At 33.4% G+C, this 19,261-nt stretch overlaps 1 protein-coding gene across 2 annotated transcripts in view; it reads left to right on the top strand.

Moving 5' to 3' along the window:
• The window catches only part of syt7b (synaptotagmin VIIb), a 100,441-nt gene that overhangs the window by 31,620 nt on the left and 49,560 nt on the right, over positions 1-19,261 (top strand). Inside the window, exons 3-5 of one of the 2 annotated variants that reach the window (XM_078792967.1) lie at positions 5,042-5,121; positions 5,389-5,523; positions 11,589-11,777. In XM_078792967.1, the coding sequence (XP_078649093.1) occupies positions 5,042-5,121; positions 5,389-5,523; positions 11,589-11,777 (404 nt within the window). The remainder of the gene's footprint in view (positions 1-5,041; positions 5,122-5,388; positions 5,524-11,588; positions 11,778-19,261) is intronic. The other variant, XM_078792973.1, reaches the window with a different exon arrangement.

The raw sequence follows: 19,261 nt of genomic DNA, 5'->3' as shown, positions 1-19,261 counted from the left end.
AAAAATGCTACTCTGCCAATGTTAACATGTAAGCAATACTAACATTAGCATGCAGACACATCGTAACATAATAGTGCCAATTTTTAAAAAATGCTATGTTAGCATGCTAACACCGAACATTATAGTGCTAAGTCTAAGTTAGCATGCTAACACCGAACATGATAGTACTAACTGCCTACCTATGAAAATGGCTAAAACTGCTATAATGCTAATGTTAAGATGCTAGCATGCTAGCAATACTAACATTAGCATGCAAACACATAACATGATAGTGCCAATTTTTTGTGTCGAGCTATAAAAATGCTATGTTAGCATGCTACCACCAAACATTATAGTGCTAAGTCCAAGTTAGCATGCTAACACCAAACATGATAGTGCTAAGTGTCTACCCATGAAAATGGCTAAAAATGCTCAATGCCAATGTTAACATGCTAGCAATACTAGCATTAGCATGCAAACACATAACATTCATTCATTTTCTACCGCTGGAGCCTATCCCAGCTGTCTTCGGGTGAGAGGCGGGGTACACCCTGGACTGGTGGCCAGCCAATCACAGGACACATATAGACAAACAACCATTCACACTCATGCTAACATGCTAACAATGGCTAAAAATGCTACTCTGCCAATGTTAACATGTAAGCAATACTAACATTAGCATGCAGACACATCGTAACATAATAGTGCCAATTTTTAAAAAATGCTATGTTAGCATGCTAACACCGAACATTATAGTGCTAAGTCTAAGTTAGCATGCTAACACCGAACATGATAGTACTAACTGCCTACCTATGAAAATGGCTAAAACTGCTATAATGCTAATGTTAAGATGCTAGCATGCTAGCAATACTAACATTAGCATGCAAACACATAACATGATAGTGCCAATTTTTTGTGTCGAGCTATAAAAATGCTATGTTAGCATGCTACCACCAAACATTATAGTGCTAAGTCCAAGTTAGCATGCTAACACCAAACATGATAGTGCTAAGTGTCTACCCATGAAAATGGCTAAAAATGCTCAATGCCAATGTTAACATGCTAGCAATACTAGCATTAGCATGCAAACACATAACATTCATTCATTTTCTACCGCTGGAGCCTATCCCAGCTGTCTTCGGGTGAGAGGCGGGGTACACCCTGGACTGGTGGCCAGCCAATCACAGGACACATATAGACAAACAACCATTCACACTCATGCTAACATGCTAACAATGGCTAAAAATGCTACTCTGCCAATGTTAACATGTAAGCAATACTAACATTAGCATGCAGACACATAACTTAATAGTGCCAATTTTAAAAAAATGCTATGTTAGCATGCTAACACCGAACACTATAGTGCTAAGTCTAAGTTAGCATGCTCACACCGAACATGATAGTGCTAAGTTCCTACCTATGAAAATGGCTAAAAATGCTATAATGCTAATGTTAAGAGGCTAGCAATACTAACATTAGCATGCAAACACATAACATAATAGTGCCAATTGTTTGTGTCGGGCTAAAAAAATGCTATGTTAGCATGCTAACACCAAACATTATAGTGCTAAGTCTAAGTTAGCATGCTAACACCGAACATGATAGGGCTAAGTGTCTACCTATGAAAATGGTAGACACTAAAAATGCTATAATGCTAATGTTAACATGCTAGCAATATTAACATTAGCATGCAAACACTTAACATAATAGTGCCAATTTTTTATGTGTTGATAAAAAAATGCTATTGTACTAATGTTAGCATGCTAACACCGACCATGATAGTGCTAAGTCTAAGTTAGCATGCTAACACCGAACGTGATAGTGCTAAGTGTCTACCTATGAAAATGGCTGAAAAATGCTACAATGCTAATGTTAAGATGCTAGCAATACTAACATATAGACAAACAACCATTCACACTCATGCTAACATGCTAACAATAAGCATGATAGTGCTAAGTCTTTATAAATTAAAACAGACTATTCTGGAAATACAGCTGGAATAGATTCTGGAAGATCTAGAAAGTTTTCTGTGTGGGTTATTGCGTCTAGCAGCTTTATCGGAGTCCATATAATTCAATACAAAGGGCATAGCATGTAGCATAGCAATATACCTAGCTAAGTCGCTAGCCTTCAGTTTATTCATTCTAAACCTAAGAATGAGCGAGGAAGGACAAAATAAGCAGCCCTAAAAAGTACCACTTCCACACTGACTTTTTCACTGATATACACATAATAGTGGCAATTTTTTATGTGCTGATAAAAAAAATGCTGTTGTGCTAACATGATAGTGCTACCTATGAAAAAATGGCTAAAAATAAGCAAATAAGCAGCCCTAAAAAGTACCACTTCCACACTGACTTTTTACACTGATATACAAAGCTTTGTATATATTTACATGCCTTGCCAAGTGGCATCCTTTCATGTTTTCACCATGTGACCCTCAGTGTTTTGGAGTTTAACCGTACAATTCAGTCTCCCGCTGAGCTGCCGGAAAAGATCATTCCCACAACGTCGTATTCCGAAACGCAAGACTAACGCCGTTATCGCTAACAGTCAGTTGTGTGACAACCATGATGGCAGCCGGGCTTATGAGAATACTTCAGAGTGGGGGGGGGGGGGCACATGGCCTCACTCACCAGTTTATCTCATGTGGCATCCTTGATTTCCTTTTGAAATGTCACTTCCACGTATCCGGGTTCAAACGTTCCCGTTTTCATGCCGGCGTACTGACTTCCTCTTGGTTTTTTTTGTTTTTTTTCCGTATCCTCCCACATTCTTTCAAACATCGTCCCGTCTCCAGCTTTCATGCTCGCTCCTGAAAATTTCACGATGCCGTTTAATGATAGATGAGCTGCATTGAATCGTACGCTCCTGTGACTTGTGGGAATCTATTCCGCCGCGGAATCAAACACTTTTTTTTTTCCAATGTTTACCCACCTTAGGAAGGTGATGGTGTTTTTATGTTGCCGCCACGCTGATGGAAATCTGTGCAGATGCATCATGATGAAAAATAGTGTATCGTACACGCATGAACCCTGCAGAAATATATATGAATACCGTGTACAAATCGGGTTATAGTATCACTTCATAATCATAGTATTCATATCTGCAGAAATACTGAGAAACAAGCCTTCACAATAGTACATATACATGTATTATTTATAAAGTATCATTTAATGACCGATTACTTTTCTGTAGGCTAAACTGTAGTTAGCACACCTGGCGCTAAGCAGGAATCGAACAAATTAGGATTTGACCAAGTGTACCTGTTGACATGACATTACTACGACCGCATCACTACTATCAGGAGAACAAGAGTAAAAGAGCAGAGGGAGCCACCTGGTGTGCCCCAGCAAGGTGCACTATATTCGGACACGTGCTCCAAGTTAGCCGGTGGTCCGCTATGGAGGTCAGGAGAACCTGAAGTTACAGTACAAAATACTACAAAATATGAAAAAAATAAATAAATTAAGTCATAAATAAATGAGCTGCAAAAAATGTGACTTAGTAATAAATAAATTAGTGACAAATAAATTGTTATAAAATAAATAAAGTAATAAATAAATTACCTGCAAAAATGTGACTTGGCAATAAATAAATTAGTAATAAATAAATTGTTATAAAATAAATAAAGTAATAAATAAATGACCTGCAAAAAATGTGACTTAGTAATAAATAAATTAGTAATGAATAAATTGTTATAAAATAAATTAAGTAATAAATAAATGACCTGCAAAAAATGTGACTAGTAATAAATAAATTGTTAGAAAATAAATAATAAATAAAAAATAAAGCAATAAATAACCTGCAAAAAATGTGACTTAGTCATAAATTGTTATAAAATAAATAAAGTGATAAATAAATTACCTGCAAAAAATGTAACTTGGTAATAAATAAATTAGTAATGAATAAATTGTTATAAAATAAATAATAAATAATAAAATAAATAAAGCAATAAATAACCTGCAAAAAATGTGACTTAGTAATAAATTGTTATAAAATAAAGTAATAAATAAATTACCTGCAAAAATGTGACTTAGCAATGAATAAATTAGTAAAAAATAAATTGTTATAAAATAAATAATAAAATAAACAAAGCAATAAATAACCTGCAAAAAATGCGACTTAGTAATAAATAAATTGTTATAAAATAAATAAAGTAATAAATAAATTACCTGCAAAAATGTGACATAGCAATAAATAAATTAGTAATAAATAAATTGTTTTAAAATAAATAATAAAATAAATAAAGCAATAAATAAATTACCTGCAAAAAATCTGACTTAGTAATAAATAAATTAGGGATGAATAAATTGTTATAATATAAATAAAGTAATAAATAAATTACCTGCAAAAAATGTGACTAAGCAATAAATAAATTAGTAATAAATAAATTGTTATAAAATAAATAGTAAAATAAAGCAATAAATAACCTGCAAAAAATGCGACTTAGTAATAAATAAATAAAGTAATGAATAAATTACATTATAGTGCTAAGTCTACGTTAGCATGCTAACACCGAACATGATAGTGCTAAGTGTCTACCTATGAAAATGGCTAAAAATGCTATAATGCTAATGTTAAGATGCTAGCAGTACTAACATTAGCATGCAAACACTTAATATGCAAAACACATAATAGTGCCGATTTTTTATGTGATGATAAAAAAATCCTATTGTGCTAATGTTAGCATGCTAGATACAGCTGGAATAGATTTTGGAAGATCTAGAAAGTTTTCTGTGTGGGTTATTGCGTCTAGCTGCTCTATCGGAGTCCATAATTCAACACAAAGGCCATAGCATATAGCATAGCAATATACCTAGCTAAGTAGCTAGCCTTCAGTTTATTTATTCTAAACCTAAGAATGAGCGAGGAAGGACAAAATAAGCAGCCCTAAAAAGTACCACTTCCACACTGACTTTTTCACTGATATACACATAATAGTGGCAATTTTTTATGTGCTGATAAAAAAAAATGCTAACATGATAGTGCTACCTATGAAAAAATGGCTAAAAATGCTACAATGCTACAACAGATATCATCTGATGTACTCTATCCACAGGGGAAGAGGAATAAACCCGGGGTGGAGGCCGCCAACTCTCCCGAGTCTGTTCGAGGTCGAGGGGAAAATAAAGCCATCAAGTAGGTGACGGGGGGGGGGATCTTAAGATGGGGATGTGTTGAAAGTGATCTATGATGCGGTATCACATTTAACAAGTTGAAAGCTAATCTTTTAGCGCGCTATGCGGAACAGCATGTCCATATTTCTTCCTTATCAAATGCAAATGGTAGAATCTGAGGAATCTATGGCCGTCCTCACGCTGCTGAAAGATGAATGTGTGTCTTTGTGTTAAATAAACGGTCCTTGTCGCTGTCTCTCTCTCTCTCTCTCTCTCTCTCTGACCGCAGTGAGCTAGACAGAGACTTTTGGAATAACAACGACAGCAGCAATGTGCAGCAAAGATGGAGCTCCTACCCGCCCAAGGAGTTTCTCTTAAACATGTCTCCCTACGCCCCCTACGGGGACCCCCGACTAACACCCAAGTGAGTCTCAGACCGAGATGGTGAGTTTTGTATAATCTGGGTCGGACTCAACAGAAAAGTACTGTAGTTTCTGGACGAAAAGTCGCTCCGGAGTATAAGTCGCACAAGGCCAAAAATGCATAGTTAGGTAGAAAAAAACATACATAAGTCGCATTTTTTGCGGGTAATTTATTTATTAATTTATTTTATTATTATTTATTTTATAACAATTTATTTATTACTAATTTATTTATTACCAAGTTGCATTTTTTTAATAATAATTAAAAGTAATTAATTAATTAATTTATTTATTTATTTTATAACAATTTATTTATTACTAATTCATTCATTACTAAGTCGCACTTTTTGGCAGGTAATTTATTTACTATATTTTATTGTTTATTTTATAACAATTTATTTATTACTAAGTCGCATTTTTTGCAGGTAATTTATTTATTACTATAGTTTATTATTCATTGTTTATTTCATAACAATTTATTTATTACTAATTTATTTATTACTAAGTCGCATTTTTTGCAGGTAGTTTATTTATTACTTTATGTATTTTGTTATATTATAACAATTTATTTATTACCAATTTATTTATTACTAAGTCGCATTTTTTGCAGGTAATTTATTTATTGCTATAGTTTATTATTCATTATTTATTTTATAACAATTTATTTATTACTAATTTATTTATTACTATGCCACATTTTTTGCAGGTAATTTATTTATTACTTTATTTATTTTATAACAATTTATTTATTACTAAGTCAAATTTTTTTTGCAGGTAATTTATTTATTACTATACTTTATTATTCATTATTTATTTCATAACAATTTATTTTTTACTAAGTCACATTTTTTGCAGGTTATTTATTTATGTATTTTGTTATTTTATAACAATTTATTTATTACCAAGTCGCATTTTTTTGCGGGTAATTTATTTATTACTATAGTTTATTATTCATTATATATTTTATAACAATTTAGTTATTACTAATTTATTTATTACTAAGTCTTATGTATTTTATTATTTTATAACAATTTATTTATTACTAATTTATTAATTACTAAGTCGCATTTTTTGCAGGTAATTTATTTATTACTTTATTTATTTTATTATTTATTTTATAACAATTTATTTAGTACTAAGTAATAAGTCGCAGGAACAGCCAACCGGTATGAATGTGAGTGTGAATGGTTGTTTGTCTATATGTGACCTGTGATTGGCTGGCTCGCCCGAAGGCGGCCGGGATTGGCTCGCGGTAGAAAATGAATGAATAAATGTTCTGGAAGCATTTTTGCTTATAGACTAGTGTAGAGTTTAAAACCCGACAAGGTCCTTAGTGCTCATGGGCAACTAGGCCTGGGACGATAAAAAAAAATTAATTAATCACAAATGATGAAAACTGATTGGAATTGGGAGAGCAGAGAGCATATCTAGGACTACAAACGCACGCCCATATAAGGAAGCCTGCCTATTTGTGACATCACAAATCTCCAGTTTTACAACAGCCTCTGAAAACGAGCGTTTTGATCCATCCTAAACTTGATTCCGAAACTCATTATCTGAACTTTTGGCATCGTTTAACACGAGAATATAATATTTTGAATATATTTATAGGTCGGAAAAGCGGGAAAAATCTCTGGTAATCCTCGTGTTTTTCCCATTCAGGCATGTCCACAGTGTGATGGTGTTTAGTATGCGCTGCTGGCCATGCGGCTCCTGATAGAGATGTGCACAACCATCGCTAATATTCCTGAGGATTCCAGGACTGCCCTCATATTGGGAGAAATTACAACTGCCATTTCAAATCATTCGTGGTTTTTTATTTTTATATTTCTGGAATTGGTTTAAAAAAAAAACAAAAAAAAACGAGGCTCTAAATTGTGACTATATCGATGTTGACATGACATCGAGACAGATCATGATGGCGGAGGAATTAACTTTTGCACGTAAGGTGCTAAAAGCTTTGATTTGACCCGTTCCTTACAGCGCCGCTAGCTTCATTAGACCCCCCTTTTTACCGTCACGTGACCGGTTACCATGGTGACAGACCACCCGACAGAGCCATTCTCTTGTCTTTTTCACTCCAACTCCCGGAGGTCTTTCTTTGTGTACTTTTGTCACAGTTGTGTTGTTTTTTTTTTTGTTGACCATACCCTTATATTGCCCCCCCCCCCAACCCCCCTGCGCTCATTAGTGGGCGAGTTTGAACTCCCCACTTTGTCTTTATACGGGGGTCAGGCAAAATGATCAGACACATTTGTAGCTTAAATAAAAGGCAAATAAAGTAAAACAAAAAAAAAGTTTTTATTTTTGAAAAGTACATATAATTATATTATAAAGAATAATATAATATTATAAAGAAACAATGCAATATGGCATTATTTGTACTTTTTGAAAATGAACACTTTTTTGTTTTACTTTATTTGCCTTTTATTTAACCTACAAACGTGTCAGATCATTTGGCCCGACCCTGTATATACAGTATATATACAGTATACGTATATACAGTATATATACAGTATTAAGTATGGAAGCCCGTTTCCACCACTGAGAAAAAAAAAAATTATCCCAATGGTAAGTCGAAATAATAAGATATAAAGTCAAAATTCTGAGATAAAAAGTTGAAATTACGAAAAAGTCGAAATTACGAAAAAGTCGAAATTACGAGAGAAAAAGTCAAAATTACGAGAGAAAAAGTCAAAATTACAAGATAGAAAGTCGAAATTCTGAGATAAAAAGTTGAAATTACGAGAGTCAAAATTACGAGATAAAAAGTTGAAATTCTGAGTTAAGTCAAAATTCTGAGATGGAAAGTCAAAATAACAAGATAAAACGTCAAAATTACAAGATAAAAAGTTGAAATTCTGAGTTAAGTCAAAATTCTGAGATGGAAAGTCAAAATAACAAGATAAAACGTCAAAATTACAAGATAAAAAGTTGAAATTTTGAGATAAAGTCAACTTTTTATTTTGTTACTTGGACTTTTTAGCTCGTAATTTTGACTTTATATCTTGTAATTTTGACTCTTTATCTCGAAATTTCTACTTTCTATCTCGTAATTTTGACTTTGTATCTCGTAATTTTGACTTTGTATGTCGTAATTTTGACTTTGTATGTCATAATTTTGACCCTGTATCTCGTAATTTTGACTTTCTCGTAATTTCGACTTTTTATCTTGTAATTTCGAAATTGTATCTTGTGATTTCGACTTTCTTATCTTGTAATTTTGACTTTATATCTCGGAATTTTGACTTTATATCTCGTAATTTTGACTTTATATCTCGTAATTTTGACTTTATATCTTGTAATTTTGACTTTATATCTCGTAATTTTGACTTTCTCGTAATTTCGACTTTGTATCTTGTAATTTCGACTTTGTATCTCGTAATTTTGACTTTGTATCTCGTAATTTTGACTTCCTCGTAATTTTGACTTTATATCTCGTAATTTCGACTTTGTATCTCGTAATTTCGACTTTGTATCTCATAATTTTGACTTTGTATCTCATAATTTTGACTTTGTATCTCGTAATTTTGACTTTGTATCTCGTAATTTTGACTTTATATCTCGTAATTTTGACTTTATATCTCGTCATTTTGACTTTATATCTTGTAATTTTGACTTTATATCTTGTAATTTTGACTTTATATCTCGTAATTTTGACTTTCTCGTAATTTCGACTTTGTATCTTGTAATTTCGACCCTGTATCTCATAATTTCAACCTTGTATCTCATAATTTTGACTTTCTTGTAATTTTGACTTTATATCTCGTGATTTTGACTTTGTATCTTGTAATTTCGACTTTGTATCTCGTAATTTTGACTTTGTATCTCGTAATTTTGACTTTGTATCTCGTAATTTTGACTTCCTCGTAATTTTGACTTTATATCTCGTAATTTTGACTTTATATCTCGTAATTTCGACTTTGTATCTCATAATTTTGACTTTATATCTCATAATTTTGACTTTATATCTCGTAATTTTGACTTTGTATCTCGTGATTTCGACTTTGTATCTCGTAAATTTGATTTACCATTGGGATCATTTTGTTTTTCAGTGGTGGAAACTGGCTTCCATAGTATTATATTGGGGATGTCCAATAATATTGTCACCATTCTCATCATGGTGAGTCAGCCACTCCAACAGTGACTCTACGGATGGATATTTTTACTGTCAAATAATAATAACTCTAGACTCATTTATGCATGATTTGGTTATTACAATAATTGAGCACTTTGCGCCAGAAGCTGATGTTGATGTCGCATTAGCAATTAGCCTAAATTATACATCAAGGAAAGCACACGGGTGTTACTCCACTCCAAAGTCGCGATGACAAGGTCATGACTCTACAAAAATCAGCATCTTTTATTTGTTCAAAGCCGTGCATAAAAACGATTCTTTATCAAAAGTCTGCAAGATACAGAAGGTCCGTTTTTTTTTATCCACAGCACACGGCGGTTCTTCTCAGTTCTCATGAGAACCCGTTTTATGGATACAGTTACTCCAATATTAGCAGCTTTTTTTGGCTGATGGTGCAGGACACGCATGGGAAAATTGCCTTCCATATTACAACAGTAAAAGTCGAGAAAGTAGTCCAGTGTTTCGCCGAGCTCATCTATTTTACCTCCATTCTGGTTCTTCGTCCTGGTTTAGGTCCGTCCTTGTGACTTTAAAGGGTCCCTGACAAGATTCGTCAACCATACAGTATATTGCTTGTCATTATTTTCTGCATTATTAGATTTTTGAAAGCAAACAGTAATTAAAAAATAAATATTAAAAATATAAATACAAATAAATAAATATACAAAATATTGCTTGTCATTATTTTCTGCATTAATTGATTTTTTTAAAGCAAACCGTAATTAATAAATACATTTAAAAAATATAAAAAACAACAAATAAATATATAAAATATTGCTTGTCATTATTTTCTGCATTAATGGATTTTTGAAAGCAAACAGTAATTAATAAATAAATATAAAAACATAAATAACAACAAATATATAAAATATTGCTTGTCATTATTTTCTACATTATTAGATTTTTGAAAGCAAATAGTAATTAAAAAATAAATATAAAAAATTAAAATAAATAAATATACAAAATATTGCTTGTCATTATTTTCTGCATTAATGGATTTTTGAAAGCAAACAATAATTAATAAATGAATATAAAAATATAAATAACAACAAATAAATATATAAAATATTGCTGTCATTATTTTTCTGTATTAATGGATTTTTGAAAGCAAACAATAATTAATAAATAAATATAAAAATATAAATAACAACAAATAAATATATAAAATATTGCTTGTCATTATTTTCTGCATTAGATTTTTGAAAGCAAACAGTAATTAAAAAATAAATATAAAAATATAAATAAAAATAAAGAAATATATAAAATATTGCTTGTCATTATTTTCTGCATTATTGGATTTTTGAAAGCAAACAGTAATTCAAAAATAAATATAAAAAATATAAATAAAAATAAACAAATATATAAAATATTGCTTGTCATTATTTTCTGCATTATTGGATTTTTGAAAGCAAATAGTAATTAAAAAATAAATATAAAAAATATAAATAAAAATATATAAAATATTGCTTGTCATTATTTTCTCCATTAGTGGATTTTTGAAAGCAAACAGTAATTAAAAAATCTATAAAAAATAAATACAATAAATATATAAAATGATCAAAATAAATATATATATATAAAACTGTTTTTTAATAAAAAAATATATAAATATGTTTGTCCAGACGTGACGTCATCCGGGTGGCGCTTCTCGATGTAGAAGGTTGACTTGATTCAGTGTATATTTTTCATCCAAATATCAGTCATGCCAAAATGTCGCGTTGCTGCTGGATGTTCATACTTAACACAGTGATACTGTACGTTTGTGTTCTTTCGACTGCGACGAAAGAACGCCTTCACAAGAACCAATCATTACGAGCGATTAACAGTTGGATTGATAACACTTGCTCTCCAACCTTGTCCGTCCACCGTTGGTCCGTCTTTCGTCTTTGTATCCTTTCCTGGTCCCTCCCTGGTGTGTGTCCGTCTCAGTGGGGCTGTGGATAAGTGTGGGCAGGGCAGAGCTGGACCCTCGCCGGTGGGCGCTGGGACCGGGGCAGGGACAGGGGCGGGGCCCAGTCGCAGTGACAGCGTTCGGAGCATGGTGACCGGTGGCAGCAAGGCCGGGTGCTGGCAGACGGTCCAGAGCCACATGCATGCAGGAGGCCTGCGGTTTAGCAAGTGAGTCCTGCAGGGGAATGGGGGCGGGGGGGCGGGGGGGGGGGGGTGCATGCTTTGGAGGTGGGGGGTGGGGACTGTTATGAAATGTTGTCGTCATCGTTCAACACAACTGAAGACAACATGCGACAACTGAACACAACATGCGATTTTTTAACAACTGCAATCAAGCGTTTGTGCTAACTTGCAATGAGTCTCTGGCCTATGTTGGCCCATATTCTATAAATGTTAAGTGTTAAAGTGTTCGAACCCTTCCTCCATTATTTTTCCGTAACACTTAAATGTCTCAGATCATCAAACAAATGTAAATATTAGTCGATGACAACACAACCGAACGCAAAATGCAATTTTTAACAACTGCAATCAAGCGTTTATGCTAACTTGCAATGAGTCTCTTCCAGCGCTGTGGAGGAATGTTGGCCCATATTTTGTAAATGTTAAGTGAAAAAGTGATGCCCCCCCTGAAGCTAATAAGTGGTTGTGCCACTTTTAGCAGCAACAACTGCAATCAAGCGTTTGTGCTAACTTGCAATGAGTCTCTTCCAGCGCTGTGGAGGAATGTTGGCCCATATTTTGTAAATGTTAAGTGAAAAAGTGATGCCCCCCCGAAGCTAATAAGTGGTTGTGCCACTTTTAGCAGCAACAACTGCAATCAAGCGTTTGTGCTAACTTGCAATGAGTCTCTTCCAGCGCTGTGGAGGAATGTTGGCCCATATTTTGTAAATGTTAAGTGAAAAAGTGATGCCCCCCCCTGAAGCTAATAAGTGGTTGTGCCACTTTTAGCAGCAACAACTGCAATCAAGCGTTTGTGCTAACTTGCAATGAGTCTCTTCCAGCGCTGTGGAGGAATGTTGGCCCATATTTTGTAAATGTTAAGTGAAAAAGTGATGCCCCCCCTGAAGCTAATAAGTGGTTGTGCCACCCTTAGCAGAAACAACTGCAATCAAGCGTTTATGCTAACTTGCAATGAGTCTCTTCCAGCGCTGTGGAGGAATGTTGGCCCATATTTTGTAAATGTTAAGTGAAAAAGTGATGCCCCCCCCTGAAGCTAATAAGTGGTTGTGCCACCCTTAGCAGCAACAACTGCAATCAAGCGTTTATGCTAACTTGCAATGAGTCTCTTCCAGCGCTGTGGAGGAATGTTGGCCCATATTTTGTAAATGTTAAGTGAAAAAGTGATGCCCCCCCGAAGCTAATAAGTGGTTGTGCCACCCTTAGCAGCAACAACTGCAATCAAGCGTTTATGCTAACTTGCAATGAGTCTCTTCCAGCGCTGTGGAGGAATGTTGGCCCATATTTTGTAAATGTTAAGTGGAAAAAGTGATGCCCCCCCCTGAAGCTAATAAGTGGTTGTGCCACCCTTAGCAGCAACAACTGCAATCAAGCGTTTATGCTAACTTGCAATGAGTCTCTTCCAGCGCTGTGGAGGAATGTTGGCCCATATTTTGTAAATGTTAAGTGAAAAAGTGATGCCCCCCCGAAGCTAATAAGTGGTTGTGCCACTTTTAGCAGCAACAACTGCAATCAAGCGTTTGTGCTAACTTGCAATGAGTCTCTTCCAGCGCTGTGGAGGAATGTTGGCCCATATTTTGTAAATGTTAAGTGAAAAAGTGATGCCCCCCCCTGAAGCTAATAAGTGGTTGTGCCACTTTTAGCAGCAACAACTGCAATCAAGCGTTTGTGCTAACTTGCAATGAGTCTCTTCCAGCGCTGTGGAGGAATGTTGGCCCATATTTTGTAAATGTTAAGTGAAAAAGTGATGCCCCCCGAAGCTAATAAGTGGTTGTGCCACCCTTAGCAGCAACAACTGCAATCAAGCGTTTATGCTAACTTGCAATGAGTCTCTTCCAGCGCTGTGGAGGAATGTTGGCCCATATTTTGTAAATGTTAAGTGGAAAAAGTGATGCCCCCCCCTGAAGCTAATAAGTGGTTGTGCCACCCTTAGCAGCAACAACTGCAATCAAGCGTTTATGCTAACTTGCAATGAGTCTCTTCCAGCGCTGTGGAGGAATGTTGGCCCATATTTTGTAAATGTTAAGTGAAAAAGTGATGCCCCCCCGAAGCTAATAAGTGGTTGTGCCACTTTTAGCAGCAACAACTGCAATCAAGCGTTTGTGCTAACTTGCAATGAGTCTCTTCCAGCGCTGTGGAGGAATGTTGGCCCATATTTTGTAAATGTTAAGTGAAAAAGTGATGCCCCCCCTGAAGCTAATAAGTGGTTGTGCCACCCTTAGCAGCAACAACTGCAATCAAGCGTTTATGCTAACTTGCAATGAGTCTCTTCCAGCGCTGTGGAGGAATGTTGGCCCATATTTTGTAAATGTTAAGTGAAAAAGTGATGCCCCCCCCTGAAGCTAATAAGTGGTTGTGCCACCCTTAGCAGCAACAACTGCAATCAAGCGTTTATGCTAACTTGCAATGAGTCTCTTCCAGCGCTGTGGAGGAATGTTGGCCCATATTTTGTAAATGTTAAGTGAAAAAGTGATGCCCCCCCGAAGCTAATAAGTGGTTGTGCCACCCTTAGCAGCAACAACTGCAATCAAGCGTTTATGCTAACTTGCAATGAGTCTCTTCCAGCGCTGTGGAGGAATGTTGGCCCATATTTTGTAAATGTTAAGTGGAAAAAGTGATGCCCCCCCCTGAAGCTAATAAGTGGTTGTGCCACCCTTAGCAGCAACAACTGCAATCAAGCGTTTATGCTAACTTGCAATGAGTCTCTTCCAGCGCTGTGGAGGAATGTTGGCCCATATTTTGTAAATGTTAAGTGAAAAAGTGATGCCCCCCCGAAGCTAATAAGTGGTTGTGCCACTTTTAGCAGCAACAACTGCAATCAAGCGTTTGTGCTAACTTGCAATGAGTCTCTTCCAGCGCTGTGGAGGAATGTTGGCCCATATTTTGTAAATGTTAAGTGAAAAAGTGATGCCCCCCCTGAAGCTAATAAGTGGTTGTGCCACCCTTAGCAGCAACAACTGCAATCAAGCGTTTATGCTAACTTGCAATGAGTCTCTTCCAGCGCCGTGGAGGAATGTTGGCCCCACTCGTCTTTGCAGAATTGTTGCCATTCAGCCACATTGGAGGCTTTTTTAAGGTCATGCCACAGCATCTCAATAGGATTCAGGTCAGGACTTGGACTAGGGCACCGTTATTGTGGGGTCTTTTGTGACTTTTTGGATGAGTCGTCGCTGCGCTCTTGGGGTCATTTTTTGGTTGACCGGACACTCCTGGGAAGGTTCGGCACTCTTTTATGTTTTTGTGGATTTGTGGATAATGACTCTCACTGTGGTTTGCTGGAGTCCCAAAGCTTTAGAAACGGCTTTATAATTTTTTCCACTCTGATAGATCTCAATTAATCTTATTTTTTAAGAGTTTTAAGAGGGACATGTAGGTTTGAATTTTTTTTCATAACTTTTTTATTTCATAACTGAATTTTGTGACTCTCACTGTGGTTTGCTGGAGTCCCAAAGCTTTAGAAACGGCTTTATAACCCTTTTCACTCTGATAGATCGCAATTAATCTTATTTTTTAAGAGTTTTAAGAGGGACATATAGGTTTGAATTTTTTTTCATAACTTTTTTTATTTTCATAACTGAATTTTGTGACTCTCACTGTGGTTTGCTGGAGTCCCAAAGCTTTAGAAACGGCTTTATAACCCTTTTCTTTTCTGATAGATCTCAATTCATCTTATTTTTTAAGAGTTTTAAGAGGGACATGTAGGTTTGAATTTTTTTTCATAACTTTTTTTATTTTCATAACTGAATTTTGTGACTCTCACTGTGGTTTGCTGGAGTCCCAAAGCTTTAAGAAACGGCTTTATAACTTTTTTTCACTCTGATAGATCTCAATTAATCTTATTTTTTAAGAGTTTTAAGAGGGACATGTAGGTTTGAAATTTTTTTCATAACTTTTTTTATTTTCATAACTGAATTTTGTGACTCTCACTGTGGTTTGCTGGAGTCCCAAAGCTTTAGAAACGGCTTTATAACCCTTTTCACTCTGATAGATCGCAATTAATCTTATTTTTTAAGAGTTTTAAGAGGGACATGTAGGTTTGAATTTTTTTTCATAACTTTTTTATTTCATAACTGAATTTTGTGACTCTCACTGTGGTTTGCTGGAGTCCCAAAGCTTTAGAAACGGCTTTATAACCCTTTTCACTCTGATAGATCGCAATTAATCTTATTTTGTAAGAGTTTTAAGAGGGACATGTAGGTTTGAATTTTTTTTCATAACTTTTTTTATTTTCATAACTGAATTTTGTGACTCTCACTGTGGTTTGCTGGAGTCCCAAAGCTTTAGAAACGGCTTTATAACCCTTTTCACTCTGATAGATCGCAATTAATCTTATTTTTTAAGAGTTTCCCACAGAGGGACATGTAGGTTTGAATTTTTTTTTCAATTTCAATTTTTTTTTTCAATTTCAATTTTTTTTCAATTTCAATTTTTTTTAAATTTTTTTCAAAAAAAAACAAATTTTTTGAACTTTTAGATTTCATAACTGAATTATGTGTTCAGTTGTGTTGACGAATATCTAAATATGAAACACTGCAGTTCAAGAAAAAAAATTGACTGAATATTAGCTTCAATCTTTGATCTTTTTCCTAAAATGAAAAAAAAAATGTAACCAAATATAAATACTGTTTTGCTTTAAAAAAAAATGTCCAATATAATTACAAACAATATATCACATATTTAAGCAAATCTGATGAATCATGTCAGGGACCCTTTAATATTATTTTTATTAAAATATAATTTTGCCGAGACAGTAAAGATTACGTTTCCAGAGTCAGACTTCCAACCGGTGGCCATTAGCAACCACAGAAGAAGTCCTGAAAGTAAAGTGGGCTGCCTGGATCGCACCATTAACCGTTGGTTAAAACCTCTGAGTGCGGGGAGTCACTCACACTTTACCTCCACCGTTCGATGCCAAACCCGCGTGAACCCACGTTCGCACTGTTCCTGTACCGATGCTAATTTAGCTCAGGCTGTGACAACGTTCCAGCTTTTCAGTGAAAAACAGTGAAATCCTCGGAAAATAGTCGGTCTTGTTCATCGTTTTTAACTCAGCGGGACGGACGTTTTATGAGGTCGTTTAAACAAATGAAACGCTTTTCCTCAACAGCTTGATTTTAATTGAAATCCGTCGTTTATCAGCGTCTGCAAAGAGAGCTCAGATGGTGGCGAAGTTCTTTTCAAATTTGTTTTTGTAGCAATCAGTTTTCGAAATGCTAACTTATTCAGCTTTTTTTTTTGACACGTTCCGAAAACATCACGCAGATGTTATGGAGTATGATTTGGATGTTTGCATGATTAGCGTCTATTCAGAGTGATTCTGTCTAGGGACCGTTTTAATGCCGGTTCTTTGAGAGTAATGAGCAATATTATTTGTAATAGTAATGATTTGATTTCATTTGAACATGCATCAGATTACAATTGAATGCATCCCATAATCAGTTCACAGTTCCACATGTCCAAAAGGAGTAGGAAGAAGCAAAGCTTATTAAATCCTACCCCTCCATCTGGTACTTTTACAATCAGTAACTGTTACATTTGTTTTGTTTAGTTTTAGTTTTAGTTTTAGTTTTAGTTTTAGTTTAGTTTTAGTTTTAGTTTTAGTTTTAGTTAAGTTTGTTTTAGTTTTGTGTAGTTTTGTTTTAGTTTTGTGTAGTTTTGTTTTAGTTTGTTTTAGTTTAGTTTTAGTTTTGTGTAGTTTTGTTTAGTTAAGTTTGTTTTAGTTTTATTTTAGTTTAGTTTTAGTTTTAGTTTAGGTTTAATTTAGGTTTATTTAGTTAAGTTTGTTTTAGTTTATATTAGTTTAGGTTTAGTTTTAGTTTAGGTTTAGTTTTATTTTAGTGTAGGTTTAGTTTTAGTTTAGTTTTGTGTAGTTAAGTTTGTTTTAGTTTAGTTAGTTTTAGTTTTAGTTTTAGTTTTAGTTTTAGTTTTAGTTTTAGTTTTAGTTTTAGTTTTAGTTTTAGTTTTAGTTTTAGTTTTAGTTTTAGTTTTAGTTTTAGTTTGGTTTAGGTTTAGGTTTAGTTTTAGTTTACTTTAGTTTTGTTTTACTTTAGTTTAGTTTTACTTTAGTTTAGTTTTAGTTAAGTTTGTTTTAGTTTATTTTAGTTTTGTTTTAGTTTGTTTTAGTTTAGTTTTAGTTTTGTGTAGTTTTGTTTAGTTAAGTTTGTTTTAGTTTTATTTTAGTTTAGTTTTAGTTTAGGTTTAATTTAGGTTTATTTAGTTAAGTTTGTTTTAGTTTAGTTTTAGTTTAGTTTAGTTAAGTTTGTTTTAGTTTACATTAGTTTAGTTTAGTTTGTTTTAGTTTATATTAGTTTAGGTTTAGTTTTAGTTTAGGTTTAGTTTTATTTTAGTGTAGGTTTAGTTTTAGTTTAGTTTTGTGTAGTTAAGTTTGTTTTAGTTTATTTTAGTTTTGTTTTAGTTTGTTTTAGTTTAGTTTTAGTTTTGTGTAGTTTTGTTTAGTTAAGTTTGTTTTAGTTTTATTTTAGTTTAGTTTTAGTTTAGGTTTAATTTAGGTTTATTTCGTTAAGTTTGTTTTAGTTTAGTTTTAGTTTAGTTTAGTTTAGTTAAGTTTGTTTTAGTTTACATTAGTTTAGTTTAGTTTGTTTTAGTTTATATTAGTTTAGGTTTAGTTTTATTTTAGGTTTAGTTTTATTTTAGTATAGGTTTAGTTTTAGTTTAGTTTTGTGTAGTTAAGTTTGTTTTAGTTTTAGTTTTAGTTTTAGTTTTAGTTTTAGTTTTAGTTTGGTTTAGGTTTAGGTTTAGTTTTAGTTTACTTTAGTTTAGTTTTACTTTAGTTTAGTTTTACTTTAGTTTAGTTTTAGTTTTGTTTAGTTAAGTTTGTTTTAGTTTATTTTAGTTTTGTTTTAGTTTGTTTTAGTTTAGTTTTAGTTTGTTTTAGTTTGTTTTAGTTTAGTTTTAGTTTTGTATAGTTTTGTTTTAGTTTTATTTTAGTTTAGTTTTAGTTTAGGTTTAGTTTAGGTTTATTTAGTTAAGTTTGTTTTAGTTTAGTTTTAGTTTATTTTAGTTTTGTTTACTTAAGTTTGGTTTAGTTTTAGTTTTAGTTTAGGTTTAGTTTTATTTTATTTTAGTTTTAGTTTTAGTTTTAATTTAGGTTTAGTTTTAGTTTTGATTTAGGTTTAGTTTTGTTTTGTTTTGTTTTCAGTTAAGTTTGTTTTAGTTTTATTTTAGTTTAGTTTTAGTTTAGGTTTAGTTTAGGTTTATTTAGTTAAATTTGTTTTAGTTTAGTTTTAGTTTATTTTAGTTTTGTTTACTTAAGTTTGGTTTAGTTTTAGTTTTAGTTTAGGTTTAGTTTTATTTTATTTTAGGTTTAGTTTTAGTTTTAGATTTAGATTTAGATTTAGTTTTAGTTTTAATTTAGGTTTAGTTTAGTTTTGTTTTGTTTTCAGTTAAGTTTGTTTTAGTTTAGTTTTAGTTTAGTCTAGTTTTGTTTAGTTTTGTGTAGTTAAGTTTATTTTAGT

Source organism: Doryrhamphus excisus, linkage group LG1 (assembly GCF_037039965.1).
Source record: "Doryrhamphus excisus strain RoL-2023G ecotype Guam linkage group LG1, RoL_Dexc_Guam_v1.1, whole genome shotgun sequence".
In the NCBI taxonomy this organism is placed as follows: Eukaryota; Metazoa; Chordata; class Actinopteri; order Syngnathiformes; family Syngnathidae; genus Doryrhamphus; species Doryrhamphus excisus.
Note: the sequence above shows the minus strand (reverse complement) of the source record. Positions and strands in the feature narration are given on the sequence as shown.